General features: G+C 44.7%; 1 protein-coding gene across 1 annotated transcript in view; it reads left to right on the top strand.

The window, feature by feature from the left end:
• Positions 1–23,097, top strand: part of ARRDC1 (arrestin domain containing 1) — an 80,674-nt gene that overhangs the window by 30,386 nt on the left and 27,191 nt on the right. The window contains exon 2 of the mRNA XM_077467998.1: positions 20,032–20,142. Coding sequence (XP_077324124.1) covers positions 20,032–20,142 — 111 coding nt within the window. The remainder of the gene's footprint in view (positions 1–20,031; positions 20,143–23,097) is intronic.

Raw genomic sequence — 23,097 nt, 5'->3', positions numbered from 1 at the left:
CTGTGATATACTTACATAAGAACACGAGAAAAAAAAATAGCTTTTTCAATCAGTAGACGTAATGATGGTCTGTGGAAGAAGTAAGCATTAGAAGTTGGTATTGCCCTCTTTAGCAGAAATTTTATTTCTTGAACATGTTTTGTAGAATTGCCTACAAGTCTGAAATTTCTGAGCACTCCTCACATTTAAAGTGGTTGTAAACCCTCCCCCACAACTTTGTCCCATGTAAATCAGCGTAAAAAACCCTAATGAACACAGCTTGTAGATATCTCCTTACTTGCTTAGTATTGTTGTAATCCTTGTTGTTCTGTAGAATGAAGTCACTGAGCATGCCCAGATCTCCCCTGATTTAAGGCACACTCTCTATGTCTTATCTCTCTGTTATCAGGACTTCCTACAGCACAACACTGAACTCTGCTAATCATTCAGAGCTTCCTCCTACACACCATGTGACCTCACATACAGTCTAAACTTGGCCATTACGGCAGTCTTATCAGCTGAAGCTGATAAGTCTGACAAAGGGAAACATTAGACATCGGCACAAGTAAATACTATGAAATAAACACGTCAGCTATGAACAGGGAAGCAGGGTTGCCATAGAAACGTTGGATTGAGAAGGAGGCTTGGTTAACAGTACAGGAAGTGCTCAATGTAAGGGCGGAAATACACTCCACTGTGGACTCAGAAACCAATACTTAAGATGGCGCTGCCTAACCCCTGGAAACAAGTTTTTTTAAAGTTTCTTTAAACAGTAAGTAATATGTGATTTGGGCTGATTACAGTGGCTATAGTCTGATAATGACTTATTATAATGGACTAAATGAAAAGAAGCATCAGAGTGGGAGAGTTTACTTCAACTGCAAGATGTTTGTGGGTTTCTTTGCATGAACTGCCCATTTCAAAATCCCCCTAAAAAAGTTCAAGTCTGTCACGAAGTCCTGGTTCCCGCCAGTGCATGCATTTATTTTTTTTCATGCAATTTGGCAGTTTTTAAAATTGCATGACATGTCGCACCCTATTGCCTGCAATGGAACAAGTCAAATCGTTGCAACTTGAATTAACTTCTGTTATGTGAAGTCCTAAGGCACAATGGTATCGGAGATCCAAATCTCACTGATCATCGGGGTTTGAAAATGTGCTGAAATAGCGCAATTTCAAAGCCACTCTAGTGTAAACCAGGAGTAAGGCTGCCCCTTTTTTATTTCACCTTCTTTTTTTTTTTTTTTTTTTTTCCTTAAACCATTTCTTGGGGTTTTTTAATGTGCCTCCAGATCATTCTTGTATTGAAAGACTCCTTTCTGGTTCAACTTAATCTTTTGCGCGATGGCCTCGCGTGCTTTGAGATGTTGCAGAAGTCATAGTTTGACTGAGCTGCCCAGACTCCTGAAGCGGCAACCCCAAACCATAACATTTCCACCACCATGCTTCACAGTTGCAACTGTTTTTTTTTTTTTTTTTTTTTTTTTTTTTTGCAAATGTGTCTTCTATTGTCTTTGTTTGGGCAGTCTTCAATACATTGTTCCAGAAGGCCTGGTTTTTGATTACATATTCAAACTTCAAAGGTAAACTGAAATCTTACTCTGTTCTCTTTGGACAGCAAAAGTTTTCACACAACTCTCATGCAGGTTGATTTGGTGCAGTCTCTCTTTCTGACTGTAAATACAAGCCCCTTGACCTCCAACTGGTGTAAGGGTCACCTGAACCTACTGAGAGTAAACTTTAGAGGTTGAATTTGTTGGGCCGTCTAGCCCTGTACAAACATTGGGGCAAGGTGAAGTATACAGTATCTCACAAATGTGAGTACACCCCTTACATTTTTTGAAAATATTTTACAATATCGTTTCATGTGACAACACTGAAGAGACGCTTTGTTACAAAGTAGTGATTGTATAACAGTGTAAATTTACCACCTCCAACCCCCAAAATAACGCCACACACAGCCATTAATGCCTAAACCGCTGGCAACAAAAGTGAGTACACCCCCAAGTGAAAATGTCCAATTGGGCCCAATTAAATTTTTTTTCATCTAGGGGTCTACTTTCTTTTGTTGCCAGCAGTTTAGACATTAATGGCTGTGTGTTGCGTTATTTTGAGGGGACAGGAAATTTACAGTTATACAAGCTGTACACTCACTACTTTACATTGTAGTCTCCACCACTACAGTGATATCGGCAGATCCAATGCCGAGCAGCTGCTCTTCTGCATAGTAGCCACAGCTGGTTGGTTGGCACGGCTGTTATTCAGAAAATGCTGGTGTGTGTGGTTTGGGTGTTTTTTTGGTAAATACAAAGTGTCCTCTGTGAGGTCATAGCCTCTCCACCTCATCCAATCTCTACCTCGTCCGTTCAAAGAACATGCTCATGAAGTCAGGTTCACACGTTAAAACTAAACCCCAGTCACACCTGAGAGTGTTCCACAGAGGGAAAGGTTTTCCCTATGCTCATAATCGGGAATTCTATAGATTTAGATGATAAATGTTCACCTCTGAGTGCATGTAGGTCAAGGCCTGTCGATTTGAAAATTCAATTTTTTATTTTTATTTTCACGTGGAATTGGGCATTGTTGGCCCCAAAGACATTAAAGTGGAAATTCATTGCATTTGAGCACCACAAACCACACTATATATAAAAGAAGAGATTTATATTCTATATTTTATATTTACATACCCTGGCAGAATTTGATTTCTTGGGCACCTTTCATAAAATATGAATGATAACACAAAACATTTATTTCACTCATGGTTAGTGTTTGGCTGAAGCCATTTTATTATCAGTCAACTGTGTTTACTGTTTAGACCCCTTTCAAACCGCCGAGCCTATAGCGTCGGCGGTAAAACGCTGCTATTTTTAGCGGTGTTTTACCGTCGGATTTGCATCACATTTTGGCCGCTAGCGGGGCGCTTTTACCCCCCCCCCCCCCCCCCGCTAGCGGCCGAGAAAGGGTTAAAACCGTCCAATAGCGGCGTTTTGCCGGCGGTATAGCTGCACTGCCCCATTGATTTCAATGGGGAGCGGTAAACGCACCGCTCCAAAGAAGCTGCTGGCAGGACTTTTCCCGACATCTTGCCAGCGCACCGCTCCGGTGTGAAAGCCCTCGGGGCTTTCACACTGGAATGAATGATGCAGCAGTTTGAGGGCAGATTGCAGGCGCTATTTCTAACACTATAGCGCCTGCAAAAACGCCCTCGGTGTGAAAGGGCTCTTAAATCGTAATGACAACAGAAACTACCCAAATTACCCTGATCAAAAGTTTACACACCCCAGTTCTCAATACCCTTTAACATCAATGACAGATTGAAGTCTTTTGTGGTATTTGTGGATGAGGCTCTTTATCTTCTCAGATCTTTCCTCTTGGCACAAAGCCTCCGGTTCCTGTAAATTCTTGAGCTGTCTTCCATGAACGGCACGTTTGAGATCTCCCCAGAGGGGCTCAGTGATATTGAGGTCGGGAGACTGAGATGGCCACTCAGAACCTTCACTTTATTCTGCTGTAGCCAATGACAGGTGGACTTGGCCTTGTGTTTTGGATCATTGTCATGTTGGAATGTCCAAGTCTGTCCCATGCGCAGCTTCCTGGCTGATGAATGCAAATGTTCCTCCAGTGTTTTTAGATAACCTCCTGCATTCATCTTTCCATCAGTTTTGACCTTTCCATCAGTTTTGACCAAATTTCTTGGGCCTGTGTAGCTCTCACATCCCCAAAACATCAGCGATCCACCTCCGTACCTTTCATCATAGGCCTTGTGGACTCCTCTCCAAATGTAGTGTGTATGGTTGTGGCCAAAAAGCTTGGTGTTGTGTGGTTTTATTTATTTTATTTTTGTTTTGTTTTTTTGGTCTCATCACTCCAAATGACTTTGTGGCAGAAGGTTTGAGGCTTGTCTCTGGGCTGTTTGGCGTATTGTAAGCCGGATACTTTGTGGCATTTGCGTAGTAATGACTTTCTTCTAGAGACTCGACCATGCAGCCTGTCTTTCTTCCAGTGCCTCCTTATTGTGCATCTTGAAATGGCCACACCACATGTGAGAGTCCTGTATTTCACCTGAAGTTATTTGTGGGGTATTTTCTTTGCAACCCCAACAATTTTCTTGGCAGTTGTGACAGAAATGTTGTTCTACCTGACCGTGGTTTGGTTTCAACAGAGCCCCTCATTTTCCACTTCTTGATTAGAGTTTGAACACTGCTGATTGGCATTCTCAATTCCTTGGATATCTATTTATTTATTTATTTTTTTTATATATCCCTTTCCTGTTTTTATACAGTTCAACTATCTTTTCCTGCAGATCTTTTGACAATTCTTTTACTTTCCCCATGACTCAGAATCCAGAAAAGTCAGTACACCACTGGATGAAAGATGCAAGAGTGGGCCAACTCAATATTTGAACCCTACAGACTAAGACTGGGATGCCGTTAAAGTTCATGTAAAGGCAGGTGTCCCAATACTTTAGACAATATAGTGTTTGTGTGTTTTTATTTACATTGGGGGGGGGGGGAATATTCCCTCTCCCTCTCCTCCCCTCTCCTCCCCTCTCCTCCCCTCTCCTCCCCTCTCCTCCCCTCTCCTCCCCTCTCCTCCCCTCTCCTCCCCTCTCCTCCCTCTCCTCCCTCTCCTCCCTCTCCTCCCTCTCCTCCCTCTCCTCCCTCTCCTCCCTCTCCTCCCTCTCCTCCCTCTCCTCCCTCTCCTCCCTCTCCTCCCTCTCCTCCCTCTCCTCCCTCTCCTCCCTCTCCTCCCTCTCCTCCCTCTCCTCCCTCTCCTCCCTCTCCTCCCTCTCCTCCCTCTCCTCCCTCTCCTCCCTCTCCTCCCTCTCCTCCCTCTCCTCCCTCTCCTCCCTCTCCTCCCTCTCCCCTGAGAAATCACTTTAAAAGAGTAGCATTTACTTTGTGGGTTCCATCTGCCCTTAGCTCAGGCATGCAGACAGTAGGGTGTGCTGGGATGTATGACATCACTTGGCTAGGCCTGGAAATCAGGAAGTAACTGGAGAAATGTAAAATGTTCAAAACCAATATATACAATATACTTTCCTATCTATTTTGCCAATGCTGGCAGCATAAGGACTAAAAAATAGTCATTGTAATTGAAAGATTGAAGTTCTGGCTTAAAGCGGAGGTCCACCCTAAAGTGGACCTTCCGCTCATTGGAACCCCCCCCCTCCGGCGCCACAATTGGCACCTTTCAGGGGGGAGGGGGGTGCAGTTACCTGTACAGTACAGGTATCTGCACCCACTTCCGGGATAGCTCTCTGCGGAAAGGGGCGTAGATCTACGCTCCTTTCCGAAAGTCCCCCGCTGCCTGCTGGGAAACACATGGATCCCAGAGGCAGTGGGTCCATCCTTATTGCGCAGCGCGATTCGCGCATGCGCAGTAGGGAACTGGGAAATGAAGCCGAAAGGCTCCACTTCCTGATTCCCATACCCAAGATGGCGGCGGCAGCACCCGGGAGATGATCGAGAGATCGGCTTCGGGTGACGACATCGCGGGCGCGCTGGGCGGGTAAGTGTCATCATTTTAAAAGTTGCTGTATTTGTAGCTGCTGGCTTTTAAAAAAAAAAAAAAAAAAAAAAAAAACGGCGGACTCCGGAGTACCTGAAAAAACGTAAAAATGTGTTGCAAGTGGTTTTCAGGAACATTCATAATAAGTCAGCGGAACCAAAGATGTGATTGGCCCAAAGAAACTCGTGTATGCACTGAGAGCCTGAAAACTGACTGCCTAGGCTCCATTGTGAATTGGGCCCCAGTCAGATTTGTGGGGGAGGGGGGAGGGGTTTAGTGCTAATAAAGTTAATGGCAGGTACTTGTAGTGAAACTTACAAGGACTCTGTATTTCCCGTAGGTGTTCAGAGGGGACCGTGCAGCTACACGTTACACAAGGAGTTGTGTAGTGCAGGGGGGGGGGGGGAGGGGAGTGCAATGGGAAACCTTGTAATGGGAGAAGTGCAGTCCTGGGTGGGGGGAGGGCGTCTGACTCAGGTTTTGGTCCTGGGCCCAGTCTTTGCCTTTTGTTTGCAGTCATTGAGCTTCTGTGGAAACAGGCAATCTCTGTAGTCACAGCGGAGCTGGTTCTACCTGCCGCCCTTCACCGGTCCCAGGAATATGAGGCTCCCTGTCGGCTTCGGACACCCACCATTTAAAGGAACACTCCACATAAAATTTGCCAAAACACTACACTGTGCTTGGGGGGGGGGGGGCATTTTATTTGCCTGTCGATGGAGCAGGCCATGTTTTCACTCCTGTTCAGTATATTGTGTTTTTTGGGTGAAAATAAAGTAGAAAATAACAAAGTTGGGCTATGCTGGATATCTGGTGTGCACGATTTTACTAGAGGTTGTCAGGTCCTCATTGCATAAAGACAGTTTTCATTGTGTGTAATGACTGCTGTGTTTTTGAAACCCAAAGAAGGAAGCCGCCTTTCATGGGTCCGCAATGTACAGTGAGAGGGGGGGGGGGTGTATTTGATCCCCTGCTGATTTTGTACATTTGCCCACTGACAAAGAAATGATCCGTCTATAATTTTAATGGTAGGTTTATTTCAACAGTGAGACAGAATAACAAAATAAAATCCCGAAAAACACATTTCAAAAAATGTATAAATTGATTTGCATTTTAATGAGTGAAATAAGTATTTGACCCTCTTCGCAAAACATGACTCAGTACTTGGTGGCAAAACCCTTGTTGGCAATCGGAGGTCAGACGTTTCTTGTAGTTGGCTACCAGGTTTGCACACATCTCAGGAGGGATTTTGTCCCACTTCTCTGCAGATCCTCTTAAAGTGCTTGTAAGCCCTTACAACACACTTTGACCTACAGGCAAGCCTAGATTAAGGCCGCGTACACACGGGCGGACTGTTCGCCCAACTTTGTCCGCTGAACAGTGTTTGGGCGGACAGTCCGCTCGTGTGTGGGCTTTCAGCGGACAGTTTCAGCGGACAGTTGGACGGACAAGGTTTTTCGGAAATTCCGAAAAACTGTCCGCTGAAACCTTGTTTCAGCGAACAGCCCGCTCGTGTGTAGGCTTGTTCGTCAAACAAAGTTGCGCGCATGCTCAGAAAGGATTTTCACGCCGAAAGCTATAATGCAGTGTATAGGACGTCGTATTTTTCGTCCCCTCGTACGTGCCGTTCACGTCATCGCGCACGGTTTCAGCAAACTGTTCGTTCGTCGTGTGTGGGCATGTCCGTCCATGCTAATTTTGAGCGGACTGTTTGCTGAAACTGTTGGACGGACAAAGTTGGGCGAACAGTCCGCGCGTGTGTACGCAGCCTTAGACTTACCTGTAGGTCCAAGATATATCTATATATTTACCCAAAGACAGCGGCGCACTGGGCAGGCCATAGATTGTGGCGATATGCCGTGAGTGTCGGCTCCCGTGCGCATGTACGGGAGTGATGTCATCGCGGCTCCGACGAATCACAGCGCCGGAGCAGTGAGACCCACCGAGAAGATGGAGGCTCCGGACTACAGGGGACAGCAGTGACATCGCTGGCTCATGTGTCAGGTAAGTGACACATAATGGACTACTATGTGATGCGATGCGATGCGATGCATAGTAGTCCATTATGCTTTACCTTTTGCAGGGAATCAAAGAGGAAGTAAACCCATTAGGGTTTACTTCCTCTTTAAAGTCATTAAGGTTTTGAGGCTGGAATTTGGCACCTTGAACCTTCAGCTCCCTCCACATATTTTCTATGGGATTAAGGTCTGGAGACTGGTTAACTCTAGGACCTTAATGTGCTTCTTCTTGAGCCACTCCTTTGTTGCCTTTGCCGTGAGTTTTTGGTTCATTCTTATGCTAGAATACCCATCCACAACCCATTTTCAATGCCCTGGCTGAGGGAAGGAAGTTCTCACCCAAGTTTTGATGGTACATGGCCCATCCATCGTCTCTTTGATGCAATGAAGTTGTCCTGTCCCCTTAGCAGAAAAACGCTTGTTGTGGCGATGTTTACCTATCTCACTTCTACACTTAATGATACCTAACATAAGTGATTAAAACCTTTTTGTCTATAAGAATCAACCCATGCAGTTGCAGCTATTATGGATAGAATCGGGTGCAAGAGTATTTTTTTTACTATTGTATGTATACTGATGTAAATGCTATATATGCATTCCTTATGCTACATGTTTCATACCTTTTTTTTTTTTTTTTTTTTTTTTTTTTTTTTTTTTTATACCTTTGTATTTAATGAACTATTTTTGTATCAAAACTACACCTTGCTCTTCATGTGCCTTTTTTAAAAGTCCACCACTAGGGGTTTTTTGTTTCTTAGCTATTACAGATAGAATTAATAACGAATGATAACTGTGCAAAAAGAATAACTATCAAATGTATTTATACAGAAGAACGTTAAAATAATCAGATTACCAAATATAGCATAGTGATGTTACAAATGCAGTGTTGCCAGTCTACAAAGATAGTTAATGCAAAAAAGGAGATATACTGTATTTATTGGCGTATAACACTCACTTTTTCACCATGAAAATCGGTTGGAAATGGCGTGTGCGTGTGATACGCCAATACTTCAACTTAGCTGCCTCGTAGGGGACAGGGAGGGGGGGGGCGGGACTAGCACTGTTAGATTACATACAGTGAGAATTTCCAGTTTTTATTGGCGGCCTTTATAATAGGAATGCTTGTCTCCTGGGCTGCCATTGGACCACTGTTCTGTCTATAATAGGAGATTCTCACTGTATGTAATCTGTCAGTGCTCGTCCCACCCCCCCTCCCTGTCCCCTCTAGGCTGCAGACGGGCATCGACCAGGCTGCACTGATGGCAATGGTGAGGCTGCATTGATGGCACTTCTGAGGCTGCAGATGGGCATTGATCAGGCTGCATTGATGGCAATGAGGCTGCAGATGGGCACTGACCCAAAGTTTTTTTTTTTTTTTTTTTTTTTTTTTTTTTTTTTTTTTCCTGAAACTTGCCTTTTAAAATGAATGTGCGTGTTTATACAACTGTGTGTGTTATACGCCGATAAATACGGTAGTTACAATAGACATGCACATACTATCAAGGTATTAAGGAACCTAGGATAGAAAAAGTTAGAGAAATTAGATAACATAGATACATAGACAGCCCTTACGTGACCATACTTCACCTAGACCAGTGATGTCGAACCTTGGCACCCCAGATGTTTTGGTACTACATTTCCTATGATGCTCATGCACTCTGCAGTGTAGTTGAGCATCATGGGAAATGTAGTTCCAAAACATCTGGGGTGCCAAGGTTCGCCATCACTGACCTGGCCCGTGAGCCGATGAGAACTAGCATCCCTAGGCTTTGGTTTTTAATGTTTCCTTAATTACCCATTCCTACCAATCAAAACTCGGGATCCCCTCATTGGTTCAGAAGTGGCATTGAATTCTGATTCGCTGAAATTTAAGTCTATCATCATACTTTCCACATAAGCAGGAGGCTATCTCCGCTGCCTCTCTGTCTGAAAACCCGATTTACCGGTGTTAAGATTTACAACAGTCAGCCCTCTTTTGATACAACATAAATTGGCATTTCAAGGACTTGTGATCAGGTAGAGCCACAATGTCTGCTCCTCATCCCAAAGAACAATAGTGTAACTTATTTACTATGCAGACAAAAGAGGTTGGCCTTTTGAACTAGGCCCACACCTCCATGATTAAACCCAAGAATATTAAGTCATACATTCCTATAAAGTGTGTGTGTGTGTGTGTGTGTGTACACACACGGGGCATGGTCATTTTAATTGGAAAGCCCTCACAATGGTTACCTTGATATAAATATTTCAAAATTTCCACATCGTGCATCCCAAAGCATAATGTTTCCGCTGCCCATGTTTGATGGTGGGGGATGGTGTTCTTGGGGGTCATAGGCAGCATTCCTCCTCCCAACACGGAGAGTGCCAAAGAGCTTGATTTTGGTCTCCAATGACTACAACACTGTCCCAAGTTCCCCTGAATCATTTAGATGTTCATTAGCAAACTTCAGACGGCCATTACATTGAGCGGGGGGGACCTTGCAGGTGCTGCAGGATTTTGGTCCTTCAGTGTAGTGTTACCAATTGTTCTCTTGGTGACGATGGTCCCAGCTGCCTTGAGATCATTGTGCACATTTCTCATGATCATTGAAACTTCACGAGGTGAGATCTTGCATGGAGCCCCAGACCGAGGGAGATTGACAGTTACTTTGTGTTTTTCCATTTGCAAACAATCGCACCAACTTTTACCTGTATAGAAAATGCCTGGGAGCCTGAAATCTTACCGATTAGGAGATCAAATAAATTCACTCGTTAAAATGCAAATCCATTTAACTTTTTTGAAATTCATTTTTCTGAATATTTTTCTTCTGTCTCTCACTGTTGACATAAACCTACCATTAAAATTAGACAGCTCATTTCTTTGTCAGTGGGCAAATGTACAAAATCAGCAGAGGATCAAATACTTTTCCCTCACAGTATGAAACTTCTTCCCGTGTTGGTGGTGGTTTTGGTGTTGGTGGTGGTTTTGGTGGTTTTGGTGTTGGTGGTGGTTTTGGTGGTGTTGGTGGTGGTTTTGGTGGTGTTGGTGGTGGTTTTGGTGGTGTTGGTGGTGGTTTTGGTGGTGTTGGTGGTGGTTTTGGTGTTGGTGGGTTGGTGGTGGTGGTGGTTTGTTTGTTACTGGTAGACTACTTTCTTTGAACTACTTTTGCATTGAAAATGAATGTTGCATGAATACAAAGTCATTTTGTTTAGGGCAGATGGACCATTAATCTTGCATTGGAACCTGAATTTATTGCAACCAGCTGCTCTGCAAACTCAGGAAAGTGGCTGGTACAAAAGTCTTACCTCTTATGCCCCATACACACGATCAGAATTTCTGCCAGTAAAAGTCGGATGTGAGCTTTTGGTCAGAAATTCTGACAGTGTATGCTCTAACAGACTTTTGCTGGCAGAATTCTAGCCTGCAAAAGATTGAGAACAGGTTCTATATTTTGGTCGGAAAAAAAGTTCTTATCCGAATGCGTTCGTCTGTATGCAATTCGGATGCGCAAAAAAAAATCACACATGCTCGGAAGCATTGAACTTAATTTTCTCGGCTTGTCGTAGTGTTGTACATCACTACGTTCTTATAACCTATCTAGCCCTGTAAAGAAGAATTCTCTATACATAACTTTTTCTGAAGCCGCTCCAGTCCCACACTGAGCTGTCAGCAGCAACTTGTCTTTAGAGGCGGGTGTAGGAGACAGCCGACAACGGAAGCCCCTAGCTAGGTTAGTCTTAAATTGTGGATTCAAGTAGATTTGGTGCTTTTTTGTTTTAGGGTGAACTTCTACTTTTTTTTTTTTTTCTTTTAACTTTTCTTCAGTTACTTCCTGGTTTCTTGCCTTGGCAAATGATGTCATACATTCCAGGAGTACTCGGAGGAGGAGCGGTTTTCTCAGCTAAAAACACCCTTCTACATGCATGATTGAGCTAAGAGCATATTGGGGCATGCTGTGAAATAACTTTAGGTGGTTTAGTTGTATGACTGTTATCAGAGCTTAATGTTTAACGTGAAAAGAATTCACTCATTGCCCAACACCTGGTGACACACTATACCTAATCTTGCCAGGAGGAAATAACTACACAGGTAGACGTGAGAAAAGTCAGACATGACACAATCCCAGCTATGTTTTTTCATGTGGTTCCTCTGAGTATTCATGTTTATGATGTGCCAGGCAGGTAGTGTCGTGGTTGGGATTCGAACCAGCAACCCTTCTTACTGCTAAGCGAGAGTGCTAATCACTACACCACTGTGCCGCCCTCTTCACGTGGTAAAGAGTCTCCGTCTGAGACTTTACCGAGATCGTAGTTGCAGGGTGTCGGACTGACACCCTGGAACAACGATCGCCGCAATGCCTGCCCCCCGGGGGCGCACAGCGGCTCAAAATTCCGAGGACGTCCTATGACACCCGGTCAGGATTTTGAAACCACTTTGCCGCCGTTATTTTGCTCTAGGGCGGGCGGCAAGTGGTTAATGGTCGGTCTACAGCAGCTGAAGAATGGACAAAAGCACATAAGGGCCCTTTCACACATGCTGTCAGATCAGGTCTGCCTGTCAGTTTTCCAGGTGGACCTGGTCAGACACTATGTTGTCCTCTATGGAGCGGTGGATGTCAGCAGACACTTGTCCACTGACACTTGCCGCCATCTGATCCTGTCCACCAAAAATGGACAGATGATGGTCCTATTTTTCATCCATCTGATTGATTGATTGATTTTATTTTATTTTTTTCCCCATAGAGGAGCGCGGGACTGTGTCTGCTCAGCGGAGCGGACACGGACCTGTCATCCGCCTACTCAGCTGGGATCGATGGAGTGATCCCCCCACTGAGTAAGTGGAGGCTCCCATGTGAAAGGGACCTAGTCAGTTTTGTTGTCAATCCTGACTTGGCTCCATGGGTCATAAACGCTTTTTGGGTGAGGATTGGACCCCAGGGAATAGTATTGATCTGTGAATTTCCTGTCTATCTATATTACTATTTATTTTATTTTTTTTGCTGGGGTGATTGTAGCCATATTAATGCACTTGCAACAAGAACAATTGGGTCCGGTCTGTAATGCTTTTTTTTTATTTGCAGTACTGCTTGAGCCTTGAAGAAAGGAACACACACCGACAGTTTGTCCTGGAAAAATTTCATGTTAGTGCAAATAAAATAAGTATATTGAATAGGGATGCACCGAATGGGTTTTTTGGTGCCGAAACTGATACCGAAAATGAAAAATACACTAGGCCGAAAACCGATACCGAAAATGACTGTTTTAAAAAAAATAATTTTTATACAGGAGGTGGTCAGAGACTGGCGACATGGTACAGGAGGTGGTCAGAGACTGGCGACATGGTACAGGAGGTGGTCAGAGACTGGCGACATGGTACAGGAGGTGGTCAGAGACTGGCGACATGGTACAGGAGGTGGTCAGAGACTGGCGACATGGTACAGGAGGTGGTCAGAGACTGGCGACATGGTACAGGAGGTGGTCAGAGACTGGCGACATGGTACAGGAGGTGGTCAGAGACTGGCGACATGGTACAGGAGGTGGTCAGAGACTGGCGACATGGTACAGGAGGTGGTCAGAGACTGGCGACATGGTACAGGAGGTGGTCAGAGACTGGCGACATGGTACAGGAGGTGGTCAGAGACTGGCGACATGGTACAGGAGGTGGTCAGAGACTGGCGACATGGTACAGGAGGTGGTCAGAGACTGGCGACATGGTACAGGAGGTGGTCAGAGACTGGCGACATGATAAAAGAGATAAGTGCAGCCAGTGTTGCCCCCCACTGATGCAGCCAGTGTTGCCCCCCACTGATGCAGCCAGTGTTGCCCCCCACTGATGCAGCCAGCGATGCCCCTCTGCAGTGAAGAGACTAGAGAGCCGTCTGGTTGAATAGAGCGCCGGGAACATCACGGCTTAAATTTCAATAGCTGTGTGTTGCCCGTCGCGCGCCGTCACACACAGCCCCTCCCCCTTGTGCAGGCACTTTGATAGACAGATCACCCGTCCAATCTGGACAGGTGATCTGTCTATCAAAGTTCCCCGGACAAGGGGGAGGGGCTGTGTGTGACGGCGCGCGACGGGCAACACACAGCTATTGAAATTAAAGCCGCGATGTTCCCGGCGCTCTATTCAACCAGACGGCTCTCTAGTCTCTTCACTGCAGAGGGGCATCGCTGGCTGCATCAGTCCTGCGCTATTCACCCCCATCATGGGCGGCACCAGGGGCGGGGGCGGAGTTCCATCCCCAGGCCCCGCCCCATTTTCGGCTCTATCGGCCGTTTTTTCCTTTCGGCAAATTGCCGAAAAGGGCATTTTCGGCCGCTATGTTTCGGCGGCCGAAATTTCGGTGCATCCTTAATATTGAACAGTACTCAATTGTTCTTCCTAACCTGCTGGAAAAACTCCAGGTAAAAAGGAATGACTCTTCCTTTAAGTCGGGGGTCTCCAAACTTTCCAAACAAAGGGTCTGTTTACTGTCCTTCAGACTTTAGGGGATCGGAGTGGCAGGGGAAATAGAAAATCCCCGACGTCAGTGGGAGTTAAAAAAAAATGATCGTCCCTGTAGTAAGTGGGAGGAGGAATAGTGCTCCTCCATTGCTATTTGTGTCAGGAATAGTGCCTAATTGTTTGGATCAGTGGAAAGAATTATGCCAAATGCTGGTGTCGGTGGGGAGGAATGGTTGGCCCCCGTTTGCTGGTGTCGGTGGGGAGGAATGGTCAGCCCCCCTTTGCTGGTGTCGGTGGGGAGGAATGGTCGGCCCCCGTTTGCTGGTGTCGGTGGGGAGGAATGGTCGGCCCCCGTTTGCTGGTGTCGGTGGGGAGGAATGGTCGGCCCCCGTTTGCTGGTGTCGGTGGGGAGCAATGGTCGGCCCCCATTTGCTGGTGTCGGTGGGGAGCAATGGTCGGCCCCCATTTGCTGGTGTCGGTGGGGAGGAATGGTCGGCCCCCATTTGCTGGTGTCGGTGGGGAGGAATGGTCGCCCCATTTGCTGGTGTCGGTGGGGAGGAGTGGTCGGCCCCCATTTGCTGGTGTCGGTGGGGAGGAGTGGTCGGCCCCCATTTGCTGGTGTCGGTGGGGAGGAGTGGTCGGCCCCCATTTGCTGGTGTCGGTGGGGAGGAGTGGTCGGCCCCCATTTGCTGGTGTCGGTGGGGAGGAGTGGTCGGCCCCCATTTGCTGGTGTCGGTGGGGAGGAGTGGTCGGCCCCCATTTGCTGGTGTCGGTGGGGAGGAATGGTCGGCCCCCATTTGCTGGTGTCGGTGGGGAGGAATGGTCGGCCCCCATTTGCTGGTGTCGGTGGGGAGGAATGGTCGGCCCCCATTTGCTGGTGTCGGTGGGGAGGAATGGTCGGCCCCCATTTGCTGGTGTCGGTGGGGAGGAATGGTCGGCCCCCATTTGCTGGTGTCGGTGGGGAGGAATGGTCGGCCCCCATTTGCTGGTGTCGGTGGGGAGGAATGGTGCCCGAGAATAAAGGCAAGCAAAGGGCCGAAGTAATCAGAAGGGTCTGAAGACATCTGTGTGGCTTTCCATTTCGTTATACAGAATTTGTCCAAGATATACTTTTTATTTTTATTTTTTTTACCTATACCAGGTAACTGATGTCGTCCTGGTGTTCTTCATAATTTCATGAAGAATCCTGAAAGTGGTATGATTTTTGTTTTTCAGTGTGGTTTGGGCAAACTCTACACTGATATTTTTTTTTTTTTTTTTAAAGTTTGTAGGCCTCCTGTAGCATTAATCCTATAATGCTCTAGTATGCACCACATACTAGCCCATCATACCAGACTTGTCTGTCAAAGGAAGCCCTCCAGCACTGCGCTGTCAGTGGAAGGGGGAACTTCCATCTTCACCCCCTCTTCCTTTTTTAATTGTGCTGTGTTCGGCCACAATGACGTCACCCCGCATGTGCGCATGGCGGTCACATCAGAGCAGAAATATACTCTGAGCCGTGCTCCGTGTACAGCTTACATTTATGGCAGAGATTGATCTCTTCTGCTATAATACCGTTTGTCAGCGTGTGGTGGGGTGGGTTTTTTTATTTTTTTATTTTTATTTTTTACTTTTTTCACCATAGCAATGACCACATTCAAACCAGCAGGATGGAATTATTTTTTCTTGCATATTGTAATTGAACCTGTTAAATTCACCTGGGATTCCATTCCAATAGCAGATGTGGACCAAATGTTAGGGGATTTTGAATTAACTTGTTGATTGCAGGAAAGAATGTTCCGATGAAGCATTTTTTTTCTGAATTTCTGTACAAACATTCAAACCAAAATCTAAGGCCATTTTCACACTGAGGCGCTTTTCAGGCATTTTAGCGCAAAAAAAAAAAAAGAGCCTGAAAAACGCCTCTCAAGCCACCCCAGTGTGAAAGCCCGAGTGTTTTCATGCTGGGGCGGTGTGCTTTCAGGACGGGAAAAGTCCTGCAAGCAGCGTCTTTTTGGGCAGTGTGGGAGTCTCTCCCAAAATGCCCTGTGCATTGAGAGCAGTGCTGCCAAAGCGATTTTTTTTTTTTTTGGGTGCTTTTAACCCCTTGTTAACCCCTTCTTTGGGGTTAAAATCACCTCATTACCACCCCCGCACAGCGCCGCTAAAACAAGTGGCGCTTTACTGCGAGCGTTGGACAGGCTTTAGTGTTAAATTGGCCTAAGTGTATGTCTAGTTTAAGGGCTGGTTCACGCCATGAATTGCACAGAAACGCGTTCCTGTACGATTTATTTGCAATCTGGGTGTGATTTCAGCCCATTTATTGGAAAGGTATGTTTTTTTGTGTTTTTTTTTTTTTTTTTTTTTTTTTGCTAGACCGCACCAGAAGTAGTGAATGCACTAATTTATTTCAACGCACGGCAACCGAATCTCATGGTACGTCTGTATAATGCCAGTGCAAGCAAACGCGCTGCGTTTTTAAGACCTGCATTTGGGGTATCGTCACGTTAACCCTGACACCTGCTACAGATCGCAAATGCAGTGCATTTTGAACTCGTTGTGGGAAACGCACAAAGAACGCAGGTTTTCCGCGCTACATTCTGATGTGAGCTGGCCTTAAGACTTTATTGAATCCCTCTGATCTGTGAAATGTTTCTTTTGGAAGGAGTCTGCTCTTTCATTGAACTTCTTCTGACTCTCTCGCCATTTTTTTTTCTGTACACTGCAGACCTGTTCAGCTCCCTGTATGGCGGTCACAGAGGAGATCGGCGCTCCAGCCGAACAGAGAGGGAAATAAGTGCTGCTTAGTGAACCAGTTTAGCCTCATTTGCAGACGTAACAAAGCGTGCAGTCTCTAACTTCCTGCGATTAGGCTCATTGGGGACTCTGTGGGAAAAAGAAACGTACAGGATTGTGCAGAAAAGTACAGAGTTTAATCTGACGCCATCTTTGTCACGCAGTTTTATTTAAAAAAAAAAAGGTGCATAATGAGTGCCAGGTTATTTCAAATTTGGTATTGTTTACAAATGGTCCAATATTTTGTAGATCATACAAAATATGTATGTATGGGTAGGTAGATTATATATAATATTATTATTATGTATAATATTCAAATATATAGATTATTAAAATATATTATTTATATAAAATTATTATTTATATATTATAAAATTGTGTGTGTATGTATGTATGTATGTATGTATGTATATATACACATATATACACATATATACACACACACTTTTTTATTAAAAAAAATATATGCATATTTTTTTTTTTTTTTTTTTTTTTTTAAGGATATACACTGTGTACACTAAGTTTTTCAGATGCGTTGGGGCATGCGATTTTTGTGCCCCAGTGCTCATTTTACAATGTGCATTGATGCGTTTTTTGCACTCCTGAGAACAAAGGTGTATTCAGGATAAGATTCTATTGGTGATATAGCAGACCGGTGTTTTCATAACATGCTTGTTCTGCATTTTCTTGCAGTTGTTAGTTTTTAGGTTGGATTGATTTGATTTTTTACAAAGTTGCCAATTGTAAATAAGTGCAGTGCTTGCTGTAAAATCTATTGCTTCCCACAACAGTGCGGGGAAAAATAAAGCAGATGGACTGCAACTTCAAGGGAAACCTATAATGGATTTGCACAATCTGGTATTATAGAAGGCACCAGTAGACAACAGGGCCCCACTTACACCTGTGTAGCAAGAACATGCATTTGTTTGTATATAAATTATATTCATTTTTATTTTTTTGCACAACGCACACAGGCACCTTTATTTACTTGAATGGGCTTCCCTACATGCAACAAACAGCATCGCACATTTTTACATGTTTGTTTATTTATTTATTTTAAATAAACGTTTTATACTTGTCTGCTCTGTGTGGTGTTTTTGCACAGAGCAGCCCAGATCCTCCTCTTCTTGGGTTCCTCACTAGTGCTACTGACTCCTCCCTCCAGCTGATTGCTCTCACAGCAAGCAGCTTGCTATGGGGGCCCCGTCCCCTCTCTCTCCTCATTAACTTTGACAGCAGCGGGAGCCAATAGCACCCACTGCTGTGTCTTAAGCCAATCAGGAGGGAGAGTCCCAGACAGCCCAGGCTCTCGTGTGTAATCGCTGAATCAAGATGGGGCTCAGATAAGTGTAAGGGGGGTGCTGCACACAGAAGATTTTTATCTTCATGCATGAAGATAAAAAAATAACCTTCTGCCTTAAGATCAATTTTACAATCTACAAGCGCTTTACGCATTTTTACGATCTACAAGCGCTTTACGCATTTTTACGATCTACAAGCGCTTTACGCATTTTTACGATCTACAAGCGTTTTGCGCATTTTTACGATCTACAAGCGCTTTACGCATTTTTACGATCTACAAGCGCTTTACGCATTTTTACGATCTACAAGCGCTTTACGCATTTTTACGATCTACAAGCGCTTTACGCATTTTTACGATCTACAAGCGCTTTACGCATTTTTACGATCCACAAGCGCTTTGCGCATTTTAAAATCCGTGAATGTTCATAGATGGGTCACAGGTGTGACTGCAGCCTTGGTCTGTTAATCTCTGCACACAAGATTGACAACTTTTACCAAGGATTTACTCACCCGCTGGTTAAAAGGGGGGGGGGGGGGGAACCACCGTCTCTGTGTTGTAGTGACCATTTGTCAGTGGATCAGAAAATAATGGGAAAATTCTTCTAAATGTTACTGTTGACACTAGAATAGGAGGAGAGGAAATCTTCATATTATTGTTGTCTCTAGAGGCACTAAAGGGAAATTTCCCCACCGTTAGGGAAATTTCCCTTCACTTCCTGTCTGGGAGACAAAACACAAAGTGAGGTGACATCCCCTCTTAGACCATTGTCACCAGAACAGGCGTCTTTGTTGGAAGATTTCTCCTCCTCTCCAGTTTTGGTGAAAACTGTAAAAGTTTGGATTTCCCATCAATTTCCATCCCACTGACAATAGTCTCCAGTGGGGACACGACCTGTAGTAAAAACGTCACCGGGGGTCCAACCACTCCTAACTACTGTATAGCCGAAAGAGTTTTGGATTTGGCCATGAAATGTGCAGACTTGGAACTCTTTGCTAACTGTCGGTTGGTGACTGTGGTGTTGGTACCCCCCCCCCTCCCCCCATGGGTGGATGAGGATAGGTTGCCCTGGACTGGAGGCCTCTGGGTAATGCCGTAGCCCTTGTATCGTCCATGGCAGCTGTGACTTGATAAGGTGAAGGCAGACGGAGAGCTTGGCTATTTATAGGGCAGATTTTGCTGCTTCCTCTGTTACCAGGGGAACCCCCGCTCCCCCCCTGGCTGTTTGGAAAAAGACCGCAGGAAGACGGGGAAGCCGCTCAATGACGTTTAACCCTCTATATGCTGCCACCAGCCGGATCTGTTGTGGGGTGGGCTCTGGGGGAATCACGTTTTTTTACAGAGGGACATTTTATGTAGTATGATTTTTTTATTACCAATGCAGCCCTGTGGCCTTATCTGCTAAACCTGTAAGCCAGCCAGGATTAGGATGCATCTGTAAAGCAAGCCCGCAATGGCGGCTCTACCTTTACCTAGGGGGTGTGGCATTTATTTACAGGCCAACCATGTCAAAAATAGTGCCCAGGCGGAGCTTTTTATTATTTATTTTTTGCGTGCAGTATTGTCTGAAGTGTCCCCCCAACTGCAGCCAAAACTTTATTTAGTTTTTGGATGGGAAAAAAAAAAAGTTTTGGAGTTTTGTCTGTTTTTAATTTTGGTGAGGTTTATCCTTGCTCTCTGTCTAGAAGTAAAACCTGGGTGTGTGGGTGTTTTTTATTATTATTTTTTTTTTTTAATTCTTTTTATTCTTCTTTTTTTTTTTTTTTGGCCTTTCTATTCCAATGACAGCGGTCGGTTTCCACCATTTGTTCTGTTGTCAGACAGGAAGTAAGGCTAAATCACCCCCAATGAGGTTTGCGATAAAAAAAAAAACACAAGTCTTAACTCTTCCTGCTCTATCCAAAATTGGGTAAAAATGCGGTTATAATAATCTGGTGATGGGGAAGTACTAATGTATTGGACTGATTTTGGTGCTTTTTTGGAAAAATATTTCCGCACATTTAACTCGGGTCTCTTTTCCTTCATAGCCATTAAAGTCAACTGTGTTGGGTCCTGCGGTGTGTCAAACAAAGTTAATGAGACGTCATGGAACATAGAAGAGCAGTACTTCAGCGGAACCTTCTCACTGGCTGACAAAGGTAAATGTACTTGGATGGTAGAAAGTATCATTTAAAGGGAAAGTCCAGCCAACTTTATTTTTTTATTTTTTATTCTCCTCACTTCCTGTCATGTGATCACACAGGGGAAAAAGACCTTCTCCTGCTCATTCTACTTAGAGGAAGTAAAGGCTATTTTTTATTTATTTATTTATTTTTTAATCCAACCTGCAAGGCAAAGGCATAATGAGCTAGTATGCATAGCATACTAGCTCATTATGAATAACTTGCCTGAGAACGAAGCCCCCGAAGCAGTCCTCTGTCTTCATCTTCACCGCTGCCGTGTATCCCGGAGTGACTTCTGGGTCTCGCTGCTCCGGCGCTGTGATTCGCTGGAGCCGCGATTACATCACTCCCGCGCATGCGCACAGGAGCCGCCACTAAGGGCATATCGCTGTTAGCAGCGGCATGCTCAGTGCACCTGCACGCCGCTGTCTACGGCGCATGCGGTGCCTGTCTTTTTGTAAATATATGCGCAGTACGGGCTGGACATTTTTCGACTGTATATGTCGCAACAACGGGATTGCTGTCACATTTGGTTGTGTCCTCAACCACTGTCAAACCATCAAATGGCTGGTGTCATAACTGATCTACAACTGCCATGGCGCTGCACATGTGATCAAACCGAAGCGGCTAACTTTGCTGTTAAAGATAATTCGGCTTTAACCACTTGCCGACCACAATACGTATATATTTGTTTCAGTTTGCAAGTGGTTTACCAGGAATAAGGCTGACGATATCCGCCATTACCCCAGTATTGTGTTTTTTGTTGTTTTTTTTAATAGCCGGCAGCTTGCTTTCCCATGAAAGTGGCCAGAGTTTTTCAGGCTTACGGTTTCCGCTAGTTCACCTGAAAAACAGACGGCCCTGCGGGCTGGCCGCATAGGCGTGATCTTTTGCCTGTAAAGGAGAGATTTGGGGTCTTTTTTTTTTTTTTTTTTTTTTTTTACCCCCAGATCTCTCCATAAAGAGACATCGGTGAAGGAGAAAAATGACTTATTTACATATTACAAAATTTACTGACAAAGTGAAACTTTTTTTTTTTTTTTTCCTTAAAGATTTTTGGTCTTTTTCAGTAAAAAATAAAAAACCCAGCAGTGAAGTATGTGCAGTAAATACCACCAAAGAAAAGCTCTATTTGTGTAACGAAAGCGATACAAATTTCATTTGGGTACAGTGTTGCATGACTACACAATTTTCATTCAAAGTACCACAGCGCCGAAAGCTACAAAATGGCCTGGGCAGGAAGGGGGTGAAAGTGCCCGGTATTGAAGTGGTTAAAGTGTATTTTTCCCCAAAAAATTGTGTTTTGCATAACCATTGCACAAATGCAGTGTGACATAAATTGTAATGATGGCAGTTTTATTCCCTAGGGTCTCTGCTAAAAATAAAATAAAAACAAAAATAAAAAAATATATAACGTTTGGGGGTTATAAGTAATTTTCTAGCAAACAAATACTGATTTGAACTTGTAAATGGTGTCAGAATAAGCCTGCTCTTCAAGTGGTTAAAGGGGTTGTAAACCTTTGTTTTTTTTTTCACCCTGATGCATCCTACGTCATCATCACTTTTAAGGCTGTCAGCAGATTAGCGTCTACAAACTGCCTAAAAATGGGGCGCAACTGAGCGTGTGCAGAGCAGGGTGGGACAGTATATTGCTGGATTTTAAACAGTATAAACACTTATCGTTAATGTTTTACATGGCTATACCTGCAAAAGGGGCCAGCCTGAAGTGATCTAGCAGGACTTAGTCAAAATATTAACGTTCCACTTGAATTATTTTGTTGAAAAGCCGTACGCTGTAGATAGGAGGGTGTGTGCTTCCTTGCTCGCTGCCGGAATTAGTTATCAAATAAATGCATGCGTTTTCTGGGTGTAGATAATGTCGCTAAGCCCTGGTTGTTGGCTTTCGTTTCTTAATAGCTCAGTGCAACATTTCATATATGTGTGGGGGTAAGAACATTGGCCCAATCGGACATTGGGTTAAAGGTGACGTTATATTCTGCTTGCATATTGCTTTCCTTGGTTCCCCCGTCCCCTTTAAACATGCTTATGTACTTTTTTAAATCAAACCTTTGTGTTTTTTCCATTGCATAGCATCATTTTAGAGCCAGCGAAGTTCATCACTGAGTGTCTGTGCTGCTCTATGGGGTCAGCAGTATATGGCTTCCTGAAAACATCACAGCCCCTTGCCTCAGTACTTCCCATTATAAAAATGCCTTGATGGGTGGATGTCAGGCTGAAAGAGTAAAGTGGGGTGTACACAGGTGCGGACTGACAACTCATGGGGCCCCCGGGCAATAGGAGATTATGGGGGCCCCACAGGCAATCAGATTATGGGGCCACACAGTATACACGCACGCATGCGCACACACACACACACACACACACACACACACACACACACACACACACACACACACACTATACAATCACACGTACACACACAGTATACAATCACACAGTATACACAGACATGTTTTTATTGGCTGAGAAGGTACTGGAGAGGTGGGGCAGCTATAATCTCTGGATTTTTAGATCAAAAGGATGTCGGTAAGGGACATTTCAGAGACAGATGTGAAAAAAAAATGCAAATTTTTACATACTGTCCCTGATTTTACTGAGGCTGGCAACCCTGATGGTGCCCCCTAGTGGCATGGGGCCCTTGGGCAGTGCCCGAGTGGCCCAATGGTCAGTCCGCCCTTGGGTGTACATGTTAAGTGTGTGTGTATATGTGTATGTATGTGTGTGTATGTGTGTATGTATATATGTGTGTGTGTGTATATATATATATATATATATATATATATCTCTCTCTCTCAGGGACTCCTCCCATCAGAATACACAGATCAGTGCTTCCACCATTGGCTGGTCAAATGCTGGTTTTCCAGCGGGATCATCCCACAGAAGCTGGTCAGCTGAACCGGCTGAATTTCT

This window comes from Lithobates pipiens, unplaced genomic scaffold, assembly GCF_037356315.1.
Source record: "Lithobates pipiens isolate NorthernLeopardFrog02 unplaced genomic scaffold, aLitPip1_a1.2 Scaffold_11, whole genome shotgun sequence".
NCBI classification, from domain to species: Eukaryota; Metazoa; Chordata; class Amphibia; order Anura; family Ranidae; genus Lithobates; species Lithobates pipiens.
The sequence above is the reverse complement of the archived record's forward strand: the minus strand, read 5'-3'. Positions and strand labels throughout refer to the sequence as shown.